Consider the following 22,839-nt stretch of genomic DNA (forward strand, 5'->3'; position numbering starts at 1 on the left):
TCAACCTTCATCATCTGAATAAACATGGACATCCGGAGGATACCGCTTGTCCCACCGCAGTGTACGCGTAGCTGCCGGGCTGCTGGAAACCCACAAAGCAGAGGGTTTCGGCTATTCGTTTGGCCATGCCCAATCAAAAGCGCGCCGAACAAGGGAGACACGGCGTGAATCTATAGGGGAGGGGGGATGAATTAGGAGGGTGTATATACTTGCCTACCGGGGAAGTGGGTGGGTATACATATGAGTAAGAGGGGAAGGGAGGGAGGTGGTAGCTCCAGTGAGGATGTAGTGAGTGATGAGCCGGAGACAGAGGACTGCTGAGAATCTGTGACTAGGTATATATTTAGATGCCGAGAGATCGATAACCTAGATATATAGGCAGGCAAGATGGATACCTAGGTAGGTATGCGGACTCGAGCTAGATCGTGAATTATGCCACCCTCGGAGGAGCCTAGGTACCTAGGTAGGTACCTGGTAGGTTGGATAGAAATAGTAATATCTGTAGAAAGGGTGCTGACCTGACAGCACCTCGTCAGACCGTAAAATATAGAGTCAGCCACGCCAGGACATGATACGAGTGCCAGATGGTTGGGCCGAAAGGCTTCACGCACAAGGTGTATCAGGATCGGGGTACAAAGTTATGCAAAGCATAGCCTGGCTGCTTTTAGCAGAGTCCGCTCCAGAATATCTCATCGCTTGCCCATCCTATCCTCATCATGGGTACTAATGGTGACTAGGCGCATATCCCCGCACTGGAGTTGACACTGACAAGCTGCATTGGACGTTAGAGGAGGTTGGGAACGGACGAAAATAAGGATTCGGGCGCGAGCGAGGGCGAGATAGACGGAGACTTTGCAGATCTCACCAACGAGCTGCGGAGGCGCGGAAGATAGCTATGTACCGAGGACGAGTAACTCCATACATAGCATGTAGCTACTCTGTACACAGATACAAGTGCGTACGACGATACAGATTTAGACAATCCTCGCAGGTAAGAAGTACATTCTAGATCCCGCAAGCGCTGGAACTACTCCGTGCTAGTACTGTAGCTAGTCATGGACCCGGAGATATGAGTACTTCGGCAGAGTCTTCAGTCCCGGATGCTACCTACCTACCTACCTAGGTAGGTACCTATGGATCCATTTGGACTTCTAGGTACATACCACAGCGGTGTGGTCGATATGTGGTCCGGATGTACATTGTACACCCGTCCTTCAAACTTGTGCACACTGCTATTTGTAATTAGGTGCGTTGCGGAAAATAGGAAACGAAAAGCATCCGTTATATTGTAGTCAAGGACAGTCTTGTTGAATTTTCTCATTCTAAGTAAGTGACTGCTCACTCACTCACTGTTCTTGTATGCAGCCGTTAGTACAGTAGGTGGTTGTAGATATCCAATCAAGTCTATGGCAGGAGGGTATCAAGTGATGATCAAACAAAGATCCCGTCCATATCCCCAGAACGCCGTCCACCAATGCCCATGCCGGTCTCGGCAAAAAATACTTGTATCGCAAAGGGTATCATGATGCTGGTCATCAAAGGACTGTAAACAAATGATAAAAGACATCGCAAGAGTCATATCCGTATCCCGTATCTCGTCTGCACATCCTCGCTCTCTCATCTATAGGTCGTTGTCTCCTTCCTCATTTTCAAGTGTGGACAGGTGTAGATGGCCAATCTTGTCTCCACTGCCCAACCAGTTCTTGACCACACAAGGGGCCGATTCTGGCCCTTGACAGATCTTCTTCCTCCCCAGATTCTTGAACTTCGGGCCAAGTGGTCCGTTGACATAATGGTATTGGCCGGCGAATCGGTACTGTCGTTTATCACTCAGAGGGTAAAATTTATCCCCCCAACGTCCAGCGAAGTGGAACCACTCGGTTGGGGCATTCGGAGTGTGGTTCGACGACCGCAGGGTCTCGTTCTTGTAATCATATGTGTAGGCGTGGGAGTTCAGAGCCGGATCCCATAGAGGACCGCGGTCAGTCATGTCGTGAAGAATTCCCCATGGCAGGATGTAAGGGTGCGTGCCAGGAGTGGCGTACATGGCATGAGTTCCATAAGCGGAATAGATGACAGGGCGCTTCCCGACCTTCTCCACAGCGTCATAGCTGTAGGCGGATCCGAAATTGTGCTCGCTGAAGAAAACAGCTTTGGGCTTGCCATGTTGGAATCGAATGGCGGTGTGCTCCCAGTCGCCCACGTGGTTGCCGAACCGGACATTGAGCACCACGTTCCCCAAGTTGAAGCTGTAGAAGAAGAACCAAAAGGCGTCGACAATGCCATGGCCCTTGTTGACAGTGACAAGAACTGCAGGCGCATCACTCCGACCCCCTCGAAGCCTGTCCGGCTGCGCGTGATCCGAACTGGTTGAGCGTCTCAATTCATGATGAATTCGGCGTGCGGCTTTGGTCTGCTCTGATTGGCCCGAGGCTGTCATTTGAAAATCGTCGCTATCCTCAAACCCATCCAAGTCCGGTGCAAACCATTCTTTCACGTCGTCCAATGCATCCTTCACACCTTGAAGATATGTTCTTCCTGGTTTGTGGACCCAGCCCTCATTGTCTTCGAATGGGTCATCTGGCCTCGACGGTGCTGTTGGGATGTTCTTCTCCCCCTCCAACCAGTCTGGCCGTTCTTCCACGTTGTCGTTGCTAGTCAGAAACACCCACCGGCCATTGTTCCACTGGTTCAGTTCGTCCAAGTTCTGGAGTGATGGGTGCTGCTGCTCGGACTGCACCGGCGTGTAGTTCAAGGTCGGGGTGATGTGGTAGAGGTGCTCAGCAATGTCGCACGGCCAGAACTGTTCTCCCGAGTAGAGGTGGACAAGAGGAGCATATTCATACACGTAGTCTGGGATCTCTCTCAGGACCCGTTCGTCGTGAGTCCAGTCTTCAGGCCGGTCATTGCCCTCGGTCCAGGCATGCTGCCAGTCCCAGTCGGGCGTGGGAACCACCAACCGATCTCGGTGGTCTATCGCAGGACGATGGCCAAACTTGGCGTGCTCCGAGATGTAGTGCATGTGGAATGCACCACAGACGCCCAGCCAGCGACAGCATTTCCTGTCGAGCCAATACCGCGAGGTAGCAATCCAGCTGGATTCCTCTCGGTCTTCATCTTGCCAAATGAATACCTCTGGACGTGTGGCCCGCAGTATGCTGTTGGCGCACATGTACAATATTATGGTCGACAGCACACCAATGGTGGCCTTTGTCTGAATGGGACCCATCTGCTCTTCTCCCTCCAAGGCCTTCCCGGTCACCGTTTCATATGGAGGATGGTATTGAGTAGTATTGGGGTCGACAGGGACGATGACCGTCGAAGGTTCTGCGTCGAGTTTGGTGTCTGAGAACGGCTGCGCGGTGAGGAGGAGCTGGTCGTGTGCTGGAGCGACCCAAGCCGTGGGGGAGGAAGTGATGGGAAATATAGATGGTTCCGCCGAGACGGTATATAATGATCGGGTAAGCGGTGGTTGGCTGGCATGATGGGACTCCAAGGCTAAGGCCACTGTACATCAGAGCGAACCCCAAAGGATTAGCCAGAACATCACGAGGGAGGCAAGCTGACAACAGGGAAGGAATGTGATTTGGTCACAGCCTCATCCACCCACGCGGATGTTACGGCGAGAGCGGAAACGCGGCCTAGCAAGGCGCCCCGGGAGGAGGCCAGCGCGGTGACTGCATTGAGAGAAATATGTCTTAGGTCCCCAAAGCGGCAATACAGCGTTGCAACGGCAAGAGTAATGCAATTGACTTTCATCATCATCGCATTACTCTCCGCCGCCGTAAGCGACCGAACAGCTTCCTGGGGTGTTTCCTGCTGGGAGTCCCGCTGCGAGGGGGGATGAATAATACTGTGGGAAACAGGCCATTCCGCCAACATCCGCGCTCCGAATGTGTAATACAGGTATCAGAACCACGAAGAGGAAAGCATTGACGTACTCTTTGCTATGATTGGCGACTGGGACGCAGGCTGACCGAAAGTCCGAGTTCCGGGGGTACTGCTTTTGAGGGGGGTGTTTTCTGTTTTCGTTGGTACCTTATCTGCGTCTGACGAGTGATTGGTGGGGGCGGCTACTTTAGTCAGTCGACTGGCAGGTCAGTAGTCATACCAGGTGGTTTGGATGAATGATAGTCAGAGGAGCGAGATGAAAAGCACATGCAAGAGATGGCTTCATGTGAGGAGTGTGAGGGTGAGTGAAAAGAAAGTTGGAATGCAGGGGATGGACGAGGGAGAAGCTGAGAGGGGTCGGAGAAGAGGGAGTCATGGCCGCAACTGACTGGCACCCAGCTGTCCACTCCGCTCCCTCTTCCTCTCCCACGATTATTGTCTCGGATGCTCTTTGGTGGTGTTTGCTCGGCCTGACTTGTCACCCGCTGTCATTTACCGAATTGTTGTCAATGACTTCACCTCTTCTTCGTCAGAACCCGGGCGCTAGTCCGGCGTCAAACCTGCAGTGGTTAAACGTAGGAACGGCCCCATGCCAACCGCCCCAGCAAGATGGACGAGAAGAGCCTGATCCGGATTTCAGTCGGTCAACCAATCCATGTGCCTTGATCTGGCATCTTGTCCAGCCGCTGATCTTGACTTGTTTCATCGCTTGCACCTGGCGGTTTCAGCCATGCATTGAGTTTCTTTTTCCTGGCTAGGATGGAAATAGAAGGGCGTGGTGGTGGTGGGTAAGACTTCCAATGAACCCGAGAATTTATAGCACGTTGGATGAGACGGAGGAGGAGATATAGCGATCAGCCTGTAAGGGTGGGATGGCATCGTCGAAGGGCTAGGCACATGCTGAATTGGGATATTCTCTCTGGACCAAGCGGACGGATGAGACTGCCATGGGGCGACAAGGCCTTGTTGAGGGCTCGAGTGCAGGTGGAGGTGCAGGGCAGCCGCTGGCGTGTCATTTGAAACACTTGTTTTCGATCCACGTGACCGATGAAAATCTCGGATTGGGAGGGCGTGAGTGAAGGCACGGAGACGGTGAGGTGGGAGATGACTTCTTTCCATCCCATCTGTCGCGTTCTGTCCGCATCTCGACGTCAAGACTTGACGAGTCAATGACCATTGGCGTAATAATGAGCCGCCATGGACCTGCCCAAACACCCAGTAGACGACGATTCTGAATATGAATACGATGAGACCGAGACAGAGGTAGGGGTCATTTGCAGTGGACAGAAAATCCACGCCGCCCTGTTTTTGCCATTCCCAACCTCACAAAGCTGTTCGTTCCTTGACATTTTCTTCTGCGGCAGACCTTCTTCGTGGATATTGATCTCTCGTCCTTGAACTCTAACATCAAGTCCAACCCCTCCGCACCTCCCAAGCCCGTGACACCGGCCAAAAGAAAAAGACCCAATTCCAGTCCTCCCACGCCTGGCCCTGGTCCGGATGAGCCCGGTGCTGGTGCTGAAGCTGCAGATTCTGCTGCAGCAGGCGAAGGCCGTGGCTCGACGCAGGAACCGCAGGAACTGCACGAGACACCTTCCCAGAATGGAGAGGACATTGGCGAGGATGCAGACGCACATCTGCCCTCCCCCTCACGTGTGCAGATTCTTGATTTGGCCACGGTCAACCCCATCATCTCCTATCAAGGCCAGGTGTACAGCTGCATGTGGGCCGATATGGTGGGTACAAATATGTTCTTCACTCACCCAGGCATGTTGGATGCCGCCGAAGTTCTACGTTCAACCGACGACTACGATCTGATAGGCGTGTCACGCATAAAGCTGGTCGGTCACACGGCCAAAATGTTGAAGAAAGAGAAACCAACGAAAGAAGCGCGGACGGATGATCAACTTGTCAGTAATGGCCAAGCGGGGGTGAGCGGCGAGGTCTCAGAAGCCCGACATGGCCAAGACCAGACGAAGAAACAGGCCTCGTTCCTGGAGAAGCTGATACAAGTCAAGCGGCAGCGCGGTGAATCAGATATCGTCCGCACATTCGTGGATGAAAAGACTGCGGCGCTCAACGTTGCACGGGTGCATGAATCACATCGTGACGAAATTCAAGACCTGAATGTTCAAGTGCTTGGGGGAAATCCAGACGCTCTCGTAAGGTTGCAACAAATCTATTCTCAATCTGATGGCAAGGCCTCTCAGATGCAAGAGTCTTCTGAGAGACCTGTGGAGGCCCACGATGAGGCCGACATAACTATATAACAGGAGCAAAATACCCATGCTCGCTCGCAAGACGTTGTCGCCATTAGTCCAATTTTCCAAGACACAAAGTGCAAACAACAAGCTTTATGAATAACAGTGCGGAAGCCAGTCCACGAATGAAGAACGCTCTATTCACCAGCAAAACTCAAGGGAACCCGAAACGCCGTGCTAGAACCTGGAAACAGAGACTCAGCGGCTCTGCTTCTCACGGGTCCAGTGGACTGGTGATGGAGGAGGTGGAGGTGGATGATGCTCGGGATATTGTCGTCGATCGGAATAGGAGACAAACTTGGGACGTGGAGATGCCTCGAGAGCTTTGTGCATATCTCGGCTCGAGGTTTCCGATGAGAGCACTGTAGAGCGGTAGGAGATGCGTTGCATGGTGCCGGATGTGAGAGGATTCGAAGGTCCGGATCGGTTCAGAAGATGTAGATTGACAGAGATGTGCTGAAGCTGTCGAAAGCCGGTCAGTGCTAATCCTTGTAGACCCAGTATTGTCAAGGTGATGATCAACTTACGATGTGCTGGTGCTCGGCACTTGGTACTTTTATTAGCCGCGTCGATCGGCAGTTGCTGCAGGTACAAATGTACAAGGTCCCAAGGCTGGTGTGGAGGATGGAACACGATACTGGTTGACAATGGTTGATGACCTGGATCAACGATGAAACGGAAGGCTGATTATTTCCCGAGGACTGAGTGATGGACGAAGGAAGCAGAGAGCGATGGAGGTTTTTCGAGGGAGCCTGGATCAAATATACCCCTTCGCAAGCCAGAGTGGGAGTGGGAGTGCTCAGCAAATGTTCGGGTCCCCCCAAAATCTAGCGGTCAAGGCGACGTGGGATTGTCGCATTTCAAACGAATCCGGCTGGACCTTGCAAGCTCCCCCAAAAGCCACCAGAGGTTTCCCCGGAGCGCCACGAGGCGCGCCGGGCCAGGGAGCAAGGGGGGTGGAATGGACCCGAACCAAAGGACCACAGGGCTAGGCCGTAAAAGTCGAGCCGATGGCCATTCAATTACGCCCATTCGGTCATTGACTGGAGGAGCTCAGGACCATCCAACTCCTTGGTGTTTGTTCTGTACACGGGGGCCCGACCGTGAGTTTCCTCCCTTGCGGGTTTTTGGCTCTTTGTGGTTTGTTATTCTGGGCTCTGACTGAGACAATTGATCGCCCTTTCCTGGTATGCGTCGGTGGAATCCGTGAGGCGATTGATCGCGATTGATCGCCCCCCTTTTCTGCTGCAAGCTGCAGTCGCAAGGGTGACGTGCGCTCGATCGATTCGAAAGAGGATCCGAAGCAAGCAAACTTGTCGCCCTCCCGTATTTCGGCTAGGCAGAGTGGGCAAATTCAATCCCGATGTTTTGGGAACTTACCTGTGCAATCATGTATTTCAGAAGCAAAGCATCTTACTCGTTGGTATGGACTCGTAGTCCTGATCCACCGGTCGGTGACTGGAGACACACAAAAAGCTGCACCATCGTTTTGAGGCTTGCAGAGCTGCCAAGTCACAAACAGCTTACTCGATATGAAATTCCCTTCTCCCATCCATCCCACGCTCGTATCATGCCGGCTTAGAGGAGTTTATCACCGAATCCCGATAGCAGGCTTTTGTGATTTTCCAGGTTTTCCCCCTTGCAATCGTTTCGTATTCCCCCAGTCGGCCTGGGATTCTTGGGGGGACCCGGGTTGATCATTGGAAAAGGGAGAAAGCCTGCCCCCATTCTCCTCGGCCGCCGTGCGGGAGACGCGTGGAATGGGCAACCGGGAAACCAAAAGCGCAAGGGGGCCTTGGGTTCTTGGAGAGAATGCAGGTGGATGCCACCCGTGCCACCGCAGAACGGGGGGATGACGGCTGGCGCCGGATGTGACCAGCGCCCCAGCGCCCCATTTCCTTCTCTTACTCTTCCTCCTTCCTTCTGGCTATAAGCGAAATGTGGGCAGCGAAAGGCTCGTTTAGCTGGATACGAGTATGTTGAAGTTGTGCTTGTGTGCCGTGCTCCTTTATCTGCTGTGGAGCTCCAACTATGCCCTGCATCCGCATCGCACACAATGTGGGCGAGTGTAAGTCTAAATTCATTGATGCCCAATACACCAACCGAGAGGGCAGAAGCGGGAAGAGGACGCCTAGGAGATGTGTAACCGTGTTGAAAGGGGTAGAATGAGTGAGTGGACGAGTGAGTGAGGCCTCGATGCGTTTGACCGATGCACGGTGGACACACAGCATTGACTGATTGCACAGGCTGCTGGGGAATGCAAGCTTCTCCGCAAAACAAAATGACACAAACAGGCGAAACAAGTAAGGCCTCGCGACAAAAAGCCTGAGGCAGGAAGTGATTGACGGTTCGAGGCTCCTTGGGGGCCGGGATGAGGAATGAGAAAGGTGAGGAGGGAGGAATGCAGGACTGGAGAAACGAGGTCGAGCACAAGGGATCGCCGCTTGTATCACCTTGCTATCTGCATCACCAGCATAGACCGAATCAACTGATGAACTGTTCGTCTATCCACCCCGACCACAATTCCCCCGTGGGCGCTGGGCTGGAACTCTGGAATTCTGTGAAGCCAGTCTCATGGTGGTGTTCTGACCTCTCGACCCTTCCATCCTGTAATAATGGGCAACAATCACCGCAGCGCCGTCTTCGCCGAATCATCTAGTTCAAGCTCACCTAGAATTACCACACACTCTCAGTAGGTATACACGCTCTTTACGAACATCTCTCACTATCCTCACTCCACAGCCCAACGCTTCCATTGCTTTCCAGTAGGCTTATTTCAATTCAACCTTTATCAACCCAACGGAGCTATACATGCACGATATGTAGGCAGGAGCGCTAAGGCTCCGAGGCTCCGAGTGATGACCTAACCAGGGCTTGGCCAACATCCACTGACGGCTAACGACCAACAAGTACGTACCTGGTACTATGTACACAGCGCCTCTGGTAGCCCAACCCACCGACGAACAACGCGACACGACTCGACTCGACTGTTCATACCTTAGGATGAAAATCTATGTCACTCACTATCCTTCGTCGTTCTGGCCTTGCGGCTCTTCACAGGATGGCTATGCAATGAGGCAAGGCTTCTCAACAGGAGAATCAAGCCACCATACCCCGGGTTTGTCTTCTCGTCTGGGATCAGAACAGTGGGACACAAGACACAGGCTGAGAAATGCAATCATTCCGAATCACTCGGAAGGTCCCGACCAAAAGAAAGGTATTAACTAAGTAGTCCACAAAATCTGGAGATGTCGCTATATAACATTACCAAGCCGGAGGCGAAAACGTCCCATCTATGGCATGCCATCAAGAATTCGATAACCACAGACTATCTGGACCTATCAAGCTACTCGATCTGATGGCGGAGACCAAATCATTTAAAAATGATGTTGCTCGTCTTTTTGAGCTTTGGACTATTGCTATCGCAGTATATATCAGTGCTGTTGTCTCGAATTCCTCCTCTACATCTGCTATACTAAACTCTCCCACACTATATCATACCAAACAGACCTTCTAGCATCCGGACTTAATCTGCAATCCACTCAACCAACCTAGATCCCAGTCTTGAACCAAGAAGAACACGATGGGATCAATCTCTCCGGATGTTGGTGCGGCCCCTTCACGGCTCTTCTCATCTTTCAAAATCGGCAACCTAGATTTAAAACACCGCATCGTCATGGCTCCCTTGACCCGCTTCCGCAACGACGAGAACCACGTCCCACTGCCCTTTGTGGCAGATTATTATGCTGAACGGGCCTCTGTTCCGGGCACATTCATCATCGCCGAATCGACAGTCGTCTCCCCCCGTGCTGCAGGATACTCCAATCTCCCTGGAATTTGGAGTGAAGACCAAATCGCGTCATGGAAACGAGTGACCGCCGCCGTGCACGCCAAGGGAAGCTACATATTCCTACAACTCTGGGCTCTGGGCCGCGTGGCGGACATAGAAACCGCCGAGAAGGAAGGGATGAAGATCGTTTCATCGAGCAACATCCCTCTGGACAGCGACCACGCGGAACCCGAGGCTTTGAGTTATGAAGAGATCCAGAATTTCGTGGCGGATTTCGGCCAGGCGGCCAAAAACGCCATTGAAGCTGGATTCGACGGCATCGAGATTCACGGTGCAAACGGCTATCTGGTCGACCAGTTCACGCAGGACATTGCGAACCAAAGGACTGATGAGTACGGTGGCTCCATTGATAAGAGGAACAGGTTTGCTCTGGAGGTTGCAAAGGCGGCGGCCGATGCCATCGGTGCCGACAAGGTCGGATTTCGAATCAGTCCCTTCTCGACCTTCCAGGGTATGAAGATGGCCGATCCGTATGCCCAGTTCTCTGCGCTGGTCAAAGGTCTCAAACGCCTCAATTTGGCGTATCTCCACGTCGTCGAGTCGCGGATTAAAGGTGATGACGATGCCAATGGTGGCCAAGGAGGCACCGAGAAGGTCGATTTCATGCTGGACATCTGGGGAGATGATGCTCCCTTTTTGATCGCTGGTGGTTGGAAGCCCGATGCCGCTCAGGCAGCCATGGATGGTCAATACAAGGACAAGAATGTCGCAATTGTCTTTGGTCGGTACTTCCTGGCCACCCCCGACTTGCCCTTCAGGATTAGACGGGGGCTCGCGCCGAACAAGTATAACCGCGATCTGTTCTACGCAATCAAAACAAAGCAAGGGTACCTGGACTACAAATTCAGCAAGGAATGGGAAGAGGCCACCAGTAAGTATGGCCTGGATAACATTTTGGCATGAAAAGAATTGTACAGCTGCCCAGACTTTACATGACGAGCGAGCGCTATGTTTGAACGGAATGTCATACATAAAACCAGATATAGATATAGATATAGATGCAAGGGAGGACATAGTACGATGCGACGGTAAATGGAAAGCTAAGCGCTCCATAGCTTCCCGTAACCCACGAGGCGCTGAACCCGTCCTTCTCGTCGACCATTTTATACAGTCCTATTATAGCTTTACATCCTACCAAGCTTGCCTCCGAGTCGGTTTTCTTCTAGTAAATATTCCAACCATTGTCCAGGATAAGGGCTCGCATGTAATACTGGCTCGCCACCGATTCCCCAGGCTCCATCGCCAGACCTCGATATCTAGGTATGTATTCAGATCAAACCGGCCATTCCTGATTGGCAAGTTGACTTGCCCTTGGGCGCATTGCTTCGGCCCAAATATGGAATTTCCCGCCCCTTGGTCGGCTCTTTCGCCGCTACTTACTCCCTTCGGACCATACTTGTCAGCCTCGAACCAGGCACTCAGGTACTAGTCAATGCGGTCTGATGAGGAAGTGTTGGTGCGAGTAAGCAGTGACATCGATTGCCGCTGATAGTTTTGAAACGCTGTGCCTCTTTGTATATACCTAGTGAATACACGGTACCTAGGTTAGGCTAGGTTTATTTACAATTTTTGGTCGCAGACGCGTTCCCAGCTACAGCCTACCTATGTAGGTAACACCAGACATAGCCTGTAGTGCCCTGTGTTCAAAGCAGTCATCATGTTAGACCTGTGCGGCATGGCCACTTGGGGGTTTCCAACTCCGGACCCAATCTCAACCATCAACCATGGGTGACCGTGGATGTTCCCCATCCTGGAAAGTTACACAGCCGATGATGCTGTGACTTTCTTGTTCAAAGTTGTCTGCCGCATACTTGGACGCTGTCGTGTAACAAACCCATGGGCCGGCCTTCCCCGGAAGCAACGCTCCGGGAAATCTTTGGGATTACGAGTATTACTGGGGCTGTTATTTCCTGTTTCCCCTTGAACGACATGGTAAACTTGGAAGGGCAAAAAGTGTTCGTGGCTGGTTACAGGGTTCCCAAGGTTCCAGGGGGAGATTATGTGTGACACGGCTGAAGTTCTTGTTCGATGCCCTACCATGACTACTTCTGCAGCAACTGGCAGGGGGGGATTGAGCTTCGTCGGCAGTGTCGCGAACTCAAAAATGAATCCCTCAAGCAAGATCTTGCGCCCAACATCCGATCCCCCATGAAAGAATCGACAACGTCAAACCCTCCCAAGCCATGGTGCCACTCACCCGTCCAATTTCTTGTAGATCTTCCAGCCTTCTCCCTGCAATCGATGCTCTTTCTCCATGTTCTCGTCGTCCATCTTCTGCAGGTGCTCAGCTACCCACCTCCGTGCCTTCTCGTCGCTTGATCCCACAATCCTGGCCGCCAGGATCGCCGCATTGACCGAGTTCCCAATCCCCACCGTCGCCACAGGAATGCCCCTGGGCATCTGCACAATACTCAATAGACTATCCAGCCCGTCTAGCGAGCTGGCTTTCACGGGCACGCCGATGACGGGTACAGTGGTTTCCGAGGCCATCATGCCAGGTAAGTGTGCTGCTCCGCCGGCCGCGGCGATGATGGCCTTAAACCCACGACCAGCCGCAGCTTTGCCAAAGTCGAGCATGTACTGCGGCGTCCGGTGTGCCGAGGTGATGTGCACTTCGTAAGGAATGCCCATAGTGTCAAGGAGGGTTAGACCTGGGCGAAGAGTAGCCAAGTCGGTGTCAGATCCCATCACCACGGCTATGACAGCTCGAGGAGACGGTGCAGGCCTCGAATCAAGAAGCTCTGCCTGCGTATTCAAAATTGAGGCAGCAGATGGCTGATCAGATCTGTCTTTGCGATGCGCTCGTACCGCGTCCACCATCTGAATCAAAGGATGCATTTTGCTCTCGCATTCCGACAAGCTTGACCCGGTGATTGTGATGTGTCCCATCTTCCGTCCCGGTCGACCCTCACCCTTCCCGTAGAGATGAATTTTTGCTCCTGGCACGTCAAGTGCAGCTTTGGCGACTAGCAAATGCGAATCAGGCTGGGGTCCCCCTAGGATATTCAACATGATTGCTGCATTCACCGTTAAATCCGTCGCCCCGGCAGGTATCCTTGCAGCTAGATCAGGTAGAATCGCACGAATCTGTGCTTCAAACTGGGACATGTGGCATGCTTCGATAGTGTAATGGCCTGAGTTGTGAGGTCGGGGGGCGATTTCGTTGACGACGAGGCTGTTGTCAGGAAGGAGGAACAATTCAACCCCGAAGACGCCAGTTCCCCGAAAGGTTGAAACAGCACGTCGAGCTAGGTCTTGGGCCGCGCGTGCCACTTGCTGCGAGACATCCCGAGGCGGAACATAGACAAGCTTGCAAATGCTGTCTTCATGAACGGTTTCAACGGTAGGGTACGCCAAGGTGTTCTTTTCCCACGCGTCCAAATCGTCCTCCTGGGCTGTTTTCACCACCATGACTGCCAATTCCAGTTTGAAGTGAGCCCATTTCTCCGCATACAAAGGTCTTTCTGCCAGAGCTGAGATGGCAGGTTCTATATCAGACACCGACTTGACCGGGAAGTTACCTCTCCCGTCGTAGGCTTGGGTTCGAGATTTCAGCATGAAAGGGTATTCAAGCGTCTCACCGGCGTCTTTCAGTCCTTGCTGTGACGGGCTGACCGCAATGGATTTAGCTGTGGGGATTGCATATTTCGCAAAATGCTGTTTCTGAGTGAATTTGTCTTGAATTGTCCTGACCGTTTGCCAACTGGGTTGAAACCTCGACCATTTGGTACCCTCGACATAGGGTCTCTCTGAATCTAGCTCTTCAAGAATCTGGGTGTCAACATGCTCGATCTCATAGGTCAGCACATCACATCTAGAAGCGAGTGCCTTGACATCCGACGCGTTTGCGAAGGATCCGGTAACATGCTTATCAGAGTTTGCAAGATATTTTGCCGGAGCGCCGTCGGCATCAAGGACTCCAACCTGAATATTGAGTCGATTCGCTGCCTCCACCAACATACGCCCTAGTTGACCGCCACCGAGGACACCCACGATGTGATCGTCCATGGTTGTGGTTTGGCTGTGATTATACCAGGAGTGGTGCAACGAGGAATAGATAGGGAATTTTCAGTCGTGCTTGTGACTTTGATGGTGAACGAAAAATGACCCACTCATGAATCTGCTGGGGATCCAGCAAGTTTCTCGGAGCCCGTGAGGGTCTTCTGACTTTGCAATATCCTGGGTCGACTGAAGAGCCCAACGCCTTGATGTCTGGACATTTTGTTGTGTGAAGAGTCGGCCGTCGACCAAAAATTTATTTGGCGGCATAACTTCGGTCCACTCCACTTGCGCCCTCCGCCCTCAGCACTCTTGGGTGACTCTGGCTGCGTACTATCAGCCTGCGCGCTGCCAGTCCTTTACTCAATCCCATGCTCCTTCTTCATCCTCTCCAAGTTTGCCTGCCTCGCCACGATATCTTCCTTGGCCTCCATCTTCATTTTCTCCGGCTGATGGTACAGCACGACCAAATACCGGTTGCGGAAGTTGAAGCCGTTCAGCTTGTCGCACGCTTGTTTTGCGTCCAAGACGTCTTCATAGACCACGAAGGCCGTGCCCTTTGTAGTATTCGATGTGCCTAGTCGGATTTGCCGTATGGGTCCGAATTTGCCAAAGAGATCGAAGAGGGCAGGGGTATCGATGTCGTAGGCAAGGTTTTTGACAAAAAGGATCCGATTTGCTTCGGGTGCAAGCTTGTTGCTGCGTGACATTGCGGGAGACTAGAACAAGAAGATCGTGGCTCCTTGGAAGAGAGGGAGTTGTCGAGGAGAAGGTGAATGGGAAGTGGCGTGCCTTGTGCGTTGAAGGATGTTGGAAAGATGCAAGAGGAGAATTTACGGCAGAGTGCGCAGGTGGTAAGTCAGCGTACAAGAGCGTGTATCAATGCCCGGGGGACTTTGACCTGTCCTGCAATCGCCACACACTCGGGATGGGTTTCAACTGTAGTCAAAGGGGATCCAGAGGTATAGCAAACAGAGGAATCACAAGTATAAAGAGAAATGTGATGTTGAGAGGTGCGCGGCGCAGGGAGAAATTGCGATGCTGTAAAATTGCCTGGTAATTCTCGATACGCGCCGTATTGTCACAATCGACTCCCGTCTGTCTGCGTTCTACCTCGACCCTGCTCCGAACAACCACCTCGACCGTGACAACTCCTCGCCGCCCACCCGACGACTCTCAATTCTTTTCTCACTGCGTGCGGCCTCCTGTCGGAGGTCAATCCAGCTTGTTCACCAATGTAGCCATCCTCCTGTCGCCCTCCGTCTCACAGCTAACTCGCCTCTCGACTCGCCAACCCCGCCTCCGCAACCAGTTCAACCTCGACCACGACTGTGACCGTTCACTCCCCTCGACGGTGAGTATGCCTACCTCGACCGTTTGGCGCCGCAGCCGCGATCTGGCAGGCCCCCGGGGTGCGAGCCCTGTACGTCCTTCTGCCGACCTCATCGAGCGCCTTTCCCCTGATCCCACTTTCGAATCCGCTACCCTCGACGCCTCCTCACTACCTCTGCGGTATTCACCCGAAAGCGGCTACTCATTACGAGGACTTGGTCTCTCTGATATTGGAGCACTCGGGAACAATGAATCCACCCTACAACCAGATCACCTATACTACGATCAAGACGGCGCCGCCCACGTTGCGGGCAAGATAAAAGGTGGCGCGAGTACAAATTATGGGCGCTCTAGAGTTGGGTCGCTGGACTGGGCGACTAGAGGAGCCCATCCTACCTCCGGCTTCCTGCAAGGCAATCCACGTCTTCATGGAAAGGGACATACGCGCTCCGGCTCTACGATCGATGACCTTGCGACCGCCGCAATTGCAACGAGCCCCGTTTTGGCTAGCGCAACCATCTCTTCTCTTCCCAAGGGAAGCTCATACAATGCCACCCGCCCTTCCACCTCCTATACCCGTCGCTATAGTCACGAGGGTCCCTCAAATGGTCCACCGGCGAAACGCATCAAATCCGAGCGACTACCCAGCCTCGAGTGGTCACCGCGCGAAGAGAGACCAAAAACCAGCGGTGGCTACAATGGTACACCCGATGTGGCCCATGAAGATGCCCTTCTATTACTTGAGCTGAAGAACGAGGTCAATTTCAAAAATCATACCATTACCCCCAGGCTTGACACGATGCCTGAGTACCCGCTGTCCACGTCCCCCACCTCTCCCCAGTCCCCTTCGAAGCTACGGAACCTGCAACGGAGCCCGGCCGCACAGTTACATCAGAGCTTGAAGAGTCGGTCCAGAGAACAGCACATGTCTGAAGAGGTGTCCAATGCGAGGGATCTTTCAATGGCAGAGGATTCCGAGTCGATACACAACGAAGCGTATAATGGAAACGCTCCGGATCCTCGAACAGGAGGGACTGGAGGACCTCACGTCAGTGTTGATGCTCTACCGCCGGTATCTGAAGAACCACCTGAGCCTCCAGTTGTCGAGGCGGAGCCACCGCCCAAGAAGCAGCGTCGAATCAAGCCAGAGCAACAAGCCGAGGTTTGCGCGGCATGCCAGCGTCTACAACTGGATACAGTAGAAGAAGAACCTACCTCCACATTCTGGATCAGTTGTGACGCTTGCAAACGTTGGTTTCATGCAGAATGCGCTGGGTTCAAAACAAAGGCAGAAGCAAGGAGCGTCGACAAGTATATTTGCAAAGACTGCGAACCTATACATGGGCAAACCACATACGTGCGAAAGTCGTCCCGTCCCAGGACTGCCATTGACTATGCCGGCCTCAACCAGGGTGTGGTAAAGTCATCTGTGGAGACGTCGACACATCACTATATCCAGCCGCTCAAAGAAGGCAAGATGAACATCCTACCAGATGATTTCGCTCGAATCCGGCCAGAATTGCTTACAATGGAGTTCATGGAAAGCTTTGAGGGATTCAAACGACCCTTTGTGGTACCAGCCGACTGGAATCCTCGATTTGGTGTACGGCCTGTACCAGTCGAACGCGACGCGACTCTTCCTGCCAAGGACTCCTCAACCTTCACACTCATCGACAGCGCCGGGGCAGAAGCAGGTTCTGATACCGCGCCTCAGCTGGAGCTTGAGGAAGAGGAGGTCATTGATTGTGACCAGGACTTACTGGATATGGTGATTCCACGCGACTTGACGGTTCGAAAAGTTGCCGAACTCTATGGTCTTGAGGAGTCTGTGCCTGTGATCGATGTCAAGTCTCAAGAGACCAAGGGCTATTTCACGCTCCAACAATGGGCAGACTACTATGAGCTCGAAGGCGAAAAGCCCGTTCGAAATGTTATCAGCCTCGAAGTTTCACACAGTCCACTTGGCAGACTTATCCGGCGGCCCAAAGTAGTTCGAGACCTCGATCTGGACGACCATGTTTGGGAGGCTGATGCTGATACCCGGCTGAAAAAGAGGCCAGTATCGTTCTATTGCCTGATGTCTGTTGCCGATAGCTACACCGACTTCCATATTGATTTCGGAGGCTCTTCTGTGTACTACCACATCTTGCGAGGGACGAAGACATTCTTCTTCATACCGCCGGAAGACAAATACCTGAAGAAGTATGAAGAATGGTGTAACTCAGACTCACAAAATGAGACTTGGCTGGGAGATCTCTGTGGTGGCAACTGTACAAGAGTCGACCTTCACGAGGGAGACACGGCTTTCATTCCTGCGGGTTGGATTCACTCTGTTTGGACCCCAGAAGACAGCTTGGTGATTGGCGGCAACTATTTGACTCGTCTGGACTACGAGATGCAGCTCAAAGTTGTGGGCATTGAGAAGGCGACCAAGGTGGCACCCAAGTTCCGCTATCCGTATTTCCAGAAAGTCATGTGGTATGCTTTGATTAAATACCTCGACGAAGATCCGCTACCGGAAGAGGTGTTGACTGAGTTCCGCGATGACCCTGACTGTGTGTTCCTGCGAGCAAATCCGATTTGGCACGAAGTCGGAGAGTCTGAAAGTCCAGCAGAGCCTGGTGATCCAGCTTACAATTCCAGGTATTACCCGAAGTCCGAGGTGAACGGATGGCCAGCACTACGAGATTTTCTGTATCGGACAGCTCGAATAGATGCAGGTCTGCCAGTGCCAGATATCACCAAGAAGCAAGTTGAAGCTGTGAAGGCGTCTATACCCAAGGGACATGGCGAACCGCTCGAGTTGATCAAGACCTTCGCAGTATGGTGTGCATGGAAGATCGGTAACACCACCGCGCCAGATTGGGTTCATTCGGATGATATTTCAGAGACGGGACAGGCGGAAAAGATGAAGAAGCCCGAGACATTTCGTTTGCCTGGAGAAAGAAGTTCGTCTCGAAGAGTTGCGCAAGCGCAGGCTCAGGCTCAGGCTCAGGCGGCACAGGCACAAGTCCATGCGCAAGCACAGGCTCAAACACGTGCTCAGACGCCAGCTAAGGCGCAAACATCCCCCGCCAAAGGCGGACCCAAAGGGAACGGATTGAGAGTTGCCTGTGAACCTTGCCGGAAACGCCGCATCAAATGTCGACATAAGTCGGGTGGTGAAACGCCTCGCCGAACGCCAGAGATTCGGCCAAGGAGTTTCTCTAGTGCCGATCACCATTCCTTAGCGGGTGCTGCGGCGTTCGCCAATGGCACTTTGGGTGATGCTGTCTCTCCAGAAGCACGGATATCCGACGGTGTTGGATCGGAAGTTACGCAGTCTGACCCTCAGTCATCCTCGAAGAAAAGTCGGAGCAAAGCCTGTGACGACTGCAGGAAGAGCAAGGTAAGCGTTTCTGACATGGCAAACTTGTCTCCTACTGACAAGGCCTAGCGTCGATGTGTACACGATCAATATGGGCGTATCGACCCCGCGAAAGTAGCAGAGCCGTCGAAGCCCCGGGGATCCACGAATGCAAAACGCGCCGCACACGCCAATGAGGAGACTAAACAAACAGAACCGGAGATTGACAACCTGGAAGACTTGATTGACCCTGCGCTGACGAACGGCGACGCCTCTCAGTTGACCAATGATGTTGATGAAGAAGCATTTCAAATTCAGGGACCTTTGAACAATGGGAGCCCTGCTGACGATGACACACACGTCGACGGAGATGTTCTCATGACGAATGGAGTCGGACAAACAACAGGATCTACGGATCCCGCCTTGGAGAGTCTGGAGGAAGAAGCAGCACTCATTAAAAGTGAGCATGACCCAAATGTAGGACCGGCCGATACGAGCTCTTTGAAACAAAACAACAATCTTTCCACCCCGAATACGAGTCAAAATGGTGCACCTGTGAACGGTGATTTTTCTGGCCCTCACGCTTGGACGCCTGGATCGAGACAGTCTTCTCGACAACCCAAGCATGTGGAAAGATACACGCCCGAAGATAAAAGATCGCCCAGCAAACCGTATCCAAAGACGCAAAGGAACGATCGACGCGCATCGAGTGCTGCGAGCGCACACACGATGGTGACGAGTATCAAGAGCGAGCGGTCATCAAGCAACACTTCGGGGACCACACACCAAATGGCGGGCATCATGACCAGCAGACGTAGTGCGTCCCTGGAAGCTTCTGCTCGACCTGTGAGCAGAGGAAGCACAGGCGGAGAAAGCGATGTGAATGCAGACGAAAGGTTTGCCAGAGAACTTCAGGCAGCGGAGAATGGCCTAAGGCGTCGGACGAGTATGAGGGCTTAGAGAGGCCTCAGATGAACCACCTTGGAGACAGCGGCTTATGATGACATGACAAAGAAAGGCGGCGTTAACATGTGACAGAGCTTGGAATCAAATGGGGGTGGGTGCAGAACCCCAATGTGCGATGCTTCAAGACGACAAAGGAGCGAGATTTGGTGGGCTTGGGGAATTCTTCATGTGTGATTTTCGTTCAATAAAATACCCTCAGAGCGCTATGGATAGCTGAGGGCATTATCGTTAGCTTCCAATGTATATTCTTCCCGGTGCTTGGACCTTGTCTGTATATCTTGCTGGTACGGAGTGTGTTGCTGTCAGCCTCGCGGTGTATCAAACTACCCAGCGAGCAGCTACCCAGCCTTACACGTGACAAGGAGTCGGCGTTGGACTGAGAATGGCTGAATGGCTGAATGACTGGATGGCTGGCGATGCGCGACAAAGTGTGGGGTAATACAGAGCCGACATAACATCATTGCTCAATCGCTCACCGAGGGACGATCCCAACATTCCACCTTCATCCATCCAGGGTTCCTAGTGTCTTCTCTCTCTCGTCCTCACATACCGTCAACTAGTTACTCTTCTTCAACGCTATGGTGCAGACGAGTTTTACATGGTGACCATGGCGAACTTTGTGTACAATAGCCAACTCGTATGTCCGCTGGTCACTTCCCCTGCCCAGGCTTCCTCGCTCCCCCTTTTCTCTCTATATGGAGCAAAAGGCTAACCCATGTAATTTCTACTGCAGGACGCCTTTGAACTCTTCCATCTGATCCAAGAAGAAGATGCTGTTCGCTCGTCTGCACGACCACCGAGATCACATGCCCTGGAAGCCCTGGGCCACGCCCTCTCGGGCTCCTTTGGCGCCGCCATCTCCAATGCAGCGCTCTACCCAGTTGACCTCATAATAACGCGGCTCCAGATACAGCGCCAACTCCGCAAAGACCAGTCGCGTCCTGCTCAGGAGGAGTACAAAGGATTCTTCGATGGCCTCCAGAAAATTTACCATAACGAGGGCGGGATCGCAGGATTATACACAGGCCTGCTGCAAGACACGGGCAAGACAATTGCGGATTCATTTTTGTTCTTCTTGTTATATTCGTTCTTGAGAGATCGGCGGATCGCCAAGCATACGAAGTTGAATGGCGGCAAGAAAGTCAGTCTGCCTGCGTTGGAAGAGTTGGCTGTTGGATTCATTGCAGGGAGTTTCACCAAGTTGGCAACAACCCCGATTTCGAACATAGTTACCAGGAAACAAGCTGCGGCGCTGCTGATGGCGTCGGAAGGAGAGGGACAAGAGTCCGCTACGACGACACAGACGCGGACGCCCACAGCCCGACAGATCGCCAAAGACATCCTCTCGGAGAAGGGTCCTTTGGGATTCTGGTCCGGCTATTCTGCGAGTTTGGTCCTCACACTCAATCCGACCATTACTTTCTTTCTGTTCGAAACACTCAAAAAGATTCTCCTCCGCAGAGACAAAAGACACAATCCACCGCCGAGCCTCACATTCCTGCTGTCCGCGATTAGCAAAGCTTGTGCCTCTTCCATCACGTACCCTTTCAGCCTTGCGAAGTCGCGCTTGCAGGCCGGCGGCGCTTCCTCGCAGAAAGAGGATCAGGACGAAAAAGAGACTATCAGCAAAGACTTCAAGCGGGAAGAGACTAGAAAAGCGGCACGAGCAACAATCTTCAGCACTGTCCTCACCATTGCGCAGACCGAGGGTATCAGCGCCCTGTATGAAGGCTTGCATGTTGAGGTATTGAGGGCGTTCTTCTCCCATGGGATCACTATGCTTGTGAAGCAAATCATCCAACGCTTCCTCGTCAAAGCCTACTACCTCGTGTCCATCATTCTCGGACGCTACAAAAAGCGTCGCGAAGCAAGTGCGAAACGCCTTGCAGAAAAAGCAAAAGCCAGTGTCGAATACTACAATCTTGCAATGGCGCGGGCGTCGGAGAAGATTGAGGAGGCGGCCGAAAAAGTGAAGGAAAGTGTGGGAAAGAAAGCAAATGAGACGGCCGAATTTGTGGGAGAGTATGTGGAAGAGGATGACGAGCTAGGGGAGAAGTGGAAGGAGCTGTATGGGACGGTGGGACTGGCCAGATGGTTCGACAAGGTGAGTGATGAGAGGTGAGATGTCGTCTTGCTGGATCATTGCAGAAGGACTCATGGGTGGGTGGATGCGTGTAGGAAGGGCACTTCGGAGCGATATGGAACGGCAGACAACTGGAGGATGGACGGCGCATATTGAGCGGTGGGATTGGAACATGACCGCAGTTTTGGCAGAGGCTGTACCATGGCTGAAAACATTTCTTTTCTTGTTTAGCGATACTTGACTTTTTGCCCTCCTCTTTTCTCCATTTTTGTCTGTCTCTTACTTTGTGCCATGTCATCGCCCTCTGCGCCTCCTCCGGCAAGTCCTCCCATCATCCCCTTCACACCCCTCGCAGCTCCAACAAGGCAATATACAGCATATGCAGGAACGATCAAATAGAGCCACCAGCCGCGATTTCCAAAGATCAGAACTACGACGAGATTAATCCAGGTCCAGTACAGAATGTCCCACATGAACTCGGTCAGGCCTTTCGCATCTAGGTCCTCGCCTGCCTTCTTCAAGTCGCCGTTCGGATGATATGTCGGACGGGCGAGGATGTCTAGATATAGCTCGAGGAGTAAGGCCGGAGCGCTTAGAAGGAGGTAAAGCCATAAGGACAAAGAGCGGCGAAGCGTAAATTTCAGGAAGAGGAACAGGATATGGATTGAGAGGGTCACGAGGTGCGTTTGTCGGAGGCGGGCAGTGTTGCGGGTGGCGAGAGATTTGGCAGCTTTCTATTCAGAAGGCACAGTCAGTGAGATCAAATCATTGACGAGGGACTCCCACTCACCTGGGCCATGGCTGATGAGGTAAATGAGGTATATGAGGCAGGTAGGTGGCAGGTGGTTGGGAGAATGTGCGCGGCTGCAAGGATGTGCTCAATACCGAGTATGTATGGGAAGTGACTGGAGGGCGCAGCGTATAGATTCTCTACTGGCCTGCAGTAGGTCTCACTCGGCAGTACCGAGTAGAGTCAAGGAAACACGAAAGGTGGACAGTTGGTACCTCGTAGAGATGAAGAAATTGTGAAAGTTCCCCGCCGCAGCCACGATGGAGGATGGACGTGGAGTGCAGTGGGTTCCAGCCACAGTTTTGCCGGGCCTACTAGTAC

General features: G+C 52.7%; 9 protein-coding genes across 9 annotated transcripts; 4 read left to right on the forward strand and 5 right to left on the reverse strand.

The window, feature by feature from the left end:
• Positions 1-1,621: 1,621 nt before the first annotated feature.
• Z520_05717 (uncharacterized protein) lies at positions 1,622-3,229 on the reverse strand (the record flags this gene model as incomplete). Its single annotated transcript, XM_016776220.1, has 1 exon — positions 1,622-3,229. The coding sequence occupies one exon, from the start codon at positions 3,227-3,229 to the stop codon at positions 1,622-1,624; it is 1,608 nt and encodes a 535-aa protein (XP_016632539.1).
• A 1,859-nt stretch (positions 3,230-5,088) lies between these two features.
• Z520_05718 (uncharacterized protein) lies at positions 5,089-6,161 on the forward strand (the record flags this gene model as incomplete). The annotated part of the gene is made up of 2 exons (XM_016776221.1): positions 5,089-5,154; positions 5,256-6,161. The coding sequence occupies 2 exons, from the start codon at positions 5,089-5,091 to the stop codon at positions 6,159-6,161; spliced, it is 972 nt and encodes a 323-aa protein (XP_016632540.1).
• Positions 6,162-6,350: 189 nt separating this feature from the next.
• Z520_05719 (uncharacterized protein) lies at positions 6,351-6,542 on the reverse strand (the record flags this gene model as incomplete). Its single annotated transcript, XM_016776222.1, has 1 exon — positions 6,351-6,542. One exon carries the CDS (start codon positions 6,540-6,542, stop codon positions 6,351-6,353), a length of 192 nt encoding a protein of 63 aa, XP_016632541.1.
• Positions 6,543-9,735: 3,193 nt separating this feature from the next.
• Positions 9,736-10,905, forward strand: Z520_05720 (uncharacterized protein; the record flags this gene model as incomplete). The annotated part of the gene is made up of 2 exons (XM_016776223.1): positions 9,736-9,760; positions 9,809-10,905. 2 exons carry the CDS (start codon positions 9,736-9,738, stop codon positions 10,903-10,905), a joined length of 1,122 nt encoding a protein of 373 aa, XP_016632542.1.
• A 1,290-nt stretch (positions 10,906-12,195) lies between these two features.
• Z520_05721 (uncharacterized protein) lies at positions 12,196-14,010 on the reverse strand (the record flags this gene model as incomplete). The annotated part of the gene is made up of 1 exon (XM_016776224.1): positions 12,196-14,010. The coding sequence occupies one exon, from the start codon at positions 14,008-14,010 to the stop codon at positions 12,196-12,198; it is 1,815 nt and encodes a 604-aa protein (XP_016632543.1).
• Positions 14,011-14,360: 350 nt separating this feature from the next.
• Z520_05722 (uncharacterized protein) lies at positions 14,361-14,711 on the reverse strand (the record flags this gene model as incomplete). Its single annotated transcript, XM_016776225.1, has 1 exon — positions 14,361-14,711. One exon carries the CDS (start codon positions 14,709-14,711, stop codon positions 14,361-14,363), a length of 351 nt encoding a protein of 116 aa, XP_016632544.1.
• A 650-nt stretch (positions 14,712-15,361) lies between these two features.
• Positions 15,362-19,639, forward strand: Z520_05723 (uncharacterized protein; the record flags this gene model as incomplete). The annotated part of the gene is made up of 2 exons (XM_016776226.1): positions 15,362-18,721; positions 18,770-19,639. 2 exons carry the CDS (start codon positions 15,362-15,364, stop codon positions 19,637-19,639), a joined length of 4,230 nt encoding a protein of 1,409 aa, XP_016632545.1.
• A 613-nt stretch (positions 19,640-20,252) lies between these two features.
• On the forward strand, positions 20,253-21,767 carry Z520_05724 (uncharacterized protein; the record flags this gene model as incomplete). Its single annotated transcript, XM_016776227.1, has 2 exons — positions 20,253-20,282; positions 20,379-21,767. 2 exons carry the CDS (start codon positions 20,253-20,255, stop codon positions 21,765-21,767), a joined length of 1,419 nt encoding a protein of 472 aa, XP_016632546.1.
• Positions 21,768-21,955: 188 nt separating this feature from the next.
• On the reverse strand, positions 21,956-22,527 carry Z520_05725 (uncharacterized protein; the record flags this gene model as incomplete). The annotated part of the gene is made up of 2 exons (XM_016776228.1): positions 21,956-22,462; positions 22,519-22,527. The coding sequence occupies 2 exons, from the start codon at positions 22,525-22,527 to the stop codon at positions 21,956-21,958; spliced, it is 516 nt and encodes a 171-aa protein (XP_016632547.1).
• Positions 22,528-22,839: the final 312 nt, after the last annotated feature.

The sequence above is a fragment of the Fonsecaea multimorphosa genome (genome assembly GCF_000836435.1).
Source record: "Fonsecaea multimorphosa CBS 102226 unplaced genomic scaffold supercont1.10, whole genome shotgun sequence".
In the NCBI taxonomy this organism is placed as follows: Eukaryota; Fungi; Ascomycota; class Eurotiomycetes; order Chaetothyriales; family Herpotrichiellaceae; genus Fonsecaea; species Fonsecaea multimorphosa.